At 40.4% G+C, this 3,003-nt stretch overlaps 1 protein-coding gene across 1 annotated transcript in view; it reads right to left on the reverse strand.

The window, feature by feature from the left end:
• The window catches only part of HAL (histidine ammonia-lyase), a 41,990-nt gene that overhangs the window by 7,203 nt on the left and 31,784 nt on the right, over positions 1-3,003 (reverse strand). The window contains exon 17 of the mRNA XM_006888493.1: positions 1,643-1,777. Coding sequence (XP_006888555.1) covers positions 1,643-1,777 — 135 coding nt within the window. The remainder of the gene's footprint in view (positions 1-1,642; positions 1,778-3,003) is intronic.

Below are 3,003 nucleotides of genomic sequence, written 5' to 3' on the forward strand. Positions count from 1 at the left end.
TTCCACCTCTGCATTATTTTGCTAAATATTCATTGTTGCTATCCACAACATGATTTAAAAACCTGCACTTGGTCGTGAAAAACTTCATAGTTCAATGCATCTTGATTAAGCTGGCTTTCCCCCCCCTATACTTCTTCTCACTTCTTTTTAGATAAGTTGCTGTACAACAGCCTAAATACCTTTCACCTCCCAAAACCCATAAGACTATTCTAAGAATCTTACTTTGGAAGGAACCTTCCATTTATATGACTGTAATCTTCACCTTCCAGGCAATGGGATCATGAAGGACTCGGAGTACAGAATGGAGATGAGAGATGCGTCAGCAAAAGACAGGACTCAATCCCACTAAAGGAGTTGGATTTTGTTTCCAGTGATAGGAAATAAAAGTCAAAGTTTCAGCAGGCACATGGTGCCATCTGAATTGTGTGCTTAAAAGCTAGTATTGGTTATTGTATGTGGTGATTATAAGGAAGAAAAATCTATAGAGTTTAGTCAGAAGGAGACAATGAAGCCTTGATTCTGCTTCCTTGAAAGTGCAGTTGACATACTCATGGTTTGCATGTAAGACATGAGGCTAGATAAGGCAAATACCTTAAATAATTGGCCCGAGTAGAATTTTCAATGGGAAAATAATTTTAAAAGTGAGAATTAAGAATGAACTGTCAAAAATAAGTGTTGGTAAGGATGGGAAGAAATCAGAATCCCCATACACAATTAATTGGTTAGAATGTAGGATAAATAGCACACAGTTGCTTTGGAAAACAGGCGGTTTCTTAAAAAGTCAAACACAGAGCTATCATTTGGCCGAGCAATTCCACTTCAAAGAGAAATGAAAACATATATGGATTGGCCATAGCAGCAGGACGTTTAACAGCCAAAACTGGACAACAACACAAATGTCCATTAAGAGAATCAATGTATAAACAAAATGTAATATATCAACACTGCAGAATATTACTCGACCATAAAAGGGACGTGTTCCTAATATATGTTATGCCATGGATGAACCTTGAAAACATTACACTAAGTGAAAGAAATCAGTCATCAAAGATGACATTTTACATGATTCCATTTCTATGAACTATCCATAATAGGTCCATCTAGAGAGATAGGAAGTATGCTGGTGTTTGTCCAGGTCTGAGAGGGAGTGGGGAAAAGGCTAGAAAAGAAGATGGCTAAAGAGTAAAACTGATTGTGGTAATGGTTGTACCATTGTGCAAATATATCCAAACTCCACAGAATTATACACTTGAAATGAGTGAATTGTATAGGATGTGACCTGTACCTCAGTATTATAGTAATTAAATAGAACTAAAGATAATAGACAAAAATTAAAAGATAATTAAAATAAATTTTAAAAATGTATCTTTACTTTCAAAGAGGTTTTTAAATTCTCATAAGAAAAAAGAAAACAGCAGCTACCTGATAAAATGGCTTAACAGCTCAGTGGTTCTTAAACCTCACAGATCTTGAGAATCACCTACAAGATCCGTTAAAACCCAGGCTGCCGCCCTCCCCTCCCTAGGACTCCTGATTCAGCAGGTCTGGGAATGTACATTTCCAGGAAGTCCAGGTGGTGCTGGCACTCCCACTTTGAGAACCACTGGCCCAGTAATTCACCAGCAAGGCTGGCCAGCATTACCTTGTTCCACATGCTCGATGACCCTGAGGGCCTTCCTTGCTGCCCATCCTCCCATGGAGACATGGTCTTCTGTGGCAGCGCTGGTGGACAGAGAGTCCACAGAAGAGGGGTGACACAAGGCCTTGCTCTCAGAAACTGTAAGAAGTCAGTACAAGTTACAGACTGCATGTTAAACTGTCAAAACGACGTGTGACTTCCTCAAAGTGCTCTCCAGAATAGAAGCCCCTCTCTAATGCCTCTTCATGGCTCAACACCAGGGAACACCCCACTTAGTTTGGGAAGACCAAACTGGTGGATTTTCACCTCCTAAAGTAACAAAGCTTTCATGAGTACTAAGATAATCCCAGGAGGGAAACAGATTACCTAATGTGTCAGATTACCTAACAAACAAGGGAAACAGACTCACTTGTGCTTATTTATGCTGTCAACACAAACGCATGTGGTCTGAATCTACCACCAGCTGAGAAAGGTGGGAAATCTCCTCCAGTGCGATTTACTGCCTCTGAAAACCCGCTGGAGGGTCAGCTATTGGCTGGTTACAACTAAACAGTATACAGCAATTAAAACAGTGGCGAATTAGCTCTGGTGGCCTAACGATTAAGGAATTGTGCTGCCAGCCCAAAGGCAGGAAGTTCAAATCCACCAAGTGTGCTTAGGGAGAAAGATGGGCAATCTCTTCCTTTACAATATCTGAAAACCTGTTGGAGGTTCAGCTATGAGTTAGTTTCTACAAGATGGCAATCAAGGGGGGAGAGAGAGAGAGAGAGAGAGAATAATTTCACATTTCCCTCCACCACATCATTGATTCTGCTGCTAGATATGGTTGGCCCTTACCCTCTCTCAACCCCAAAGTGCTTCCTCTACAGAATCAATGACTCTTCTCAAATTCCCCAGTAAGCAAGGTAAACACTGGTTTACTTGCTAATTAATTTTTATTATTATTTTACTACAGATTAGTAAATAAATCTATGCTTACCATGCTTGGGCAATCCAAACCAGAAGGGAAGCTGAAAACTGTACTGTTACAAGGCCAGTTGGAAAACATAAATACTTAGCATGGTAGGGAGACTGGGGAGAGGGCAGGAGTGGGTAAGACATGATAACCATGTCCAGTATTTGGGGACAATTTAACTGGTTTTTACACCAGAGGAAATGGAATTAGAATTTGGGGATAGCATTTGGGGCTGAACTCATAGATGTTAAGCAGAAGTATTTGACAGACCACGCAACAGTGACATAAACTCCATTTCTGGGACCTTTAACTAAGGGTTCAATGGTTAACAGGGTTTGGTGATGAGGATGTTTAAAAGATAAAGAGAAGCAGCCACAGAAAGAGAGAAAAAAAAGGGAGAGGGAGAGGA

The sequence above is a fragment of the Elephantulus edwardii genome, unplaced genomic scaffold (genome assembly GCF_000299155.1).
Source record: "Elephantulus edwardii isolate Elephantulus edwardi_28Jun2011 unplaced genomic scaffold, EleEdw1.0 scaffold00068, whole genome shotgun sequence".
NCBI lineage: Eukaryota > Metazoa > Chordata > Mammalia > Macroscelidea > Macroscelididae > Elephantulus > Elephantulus edwardii.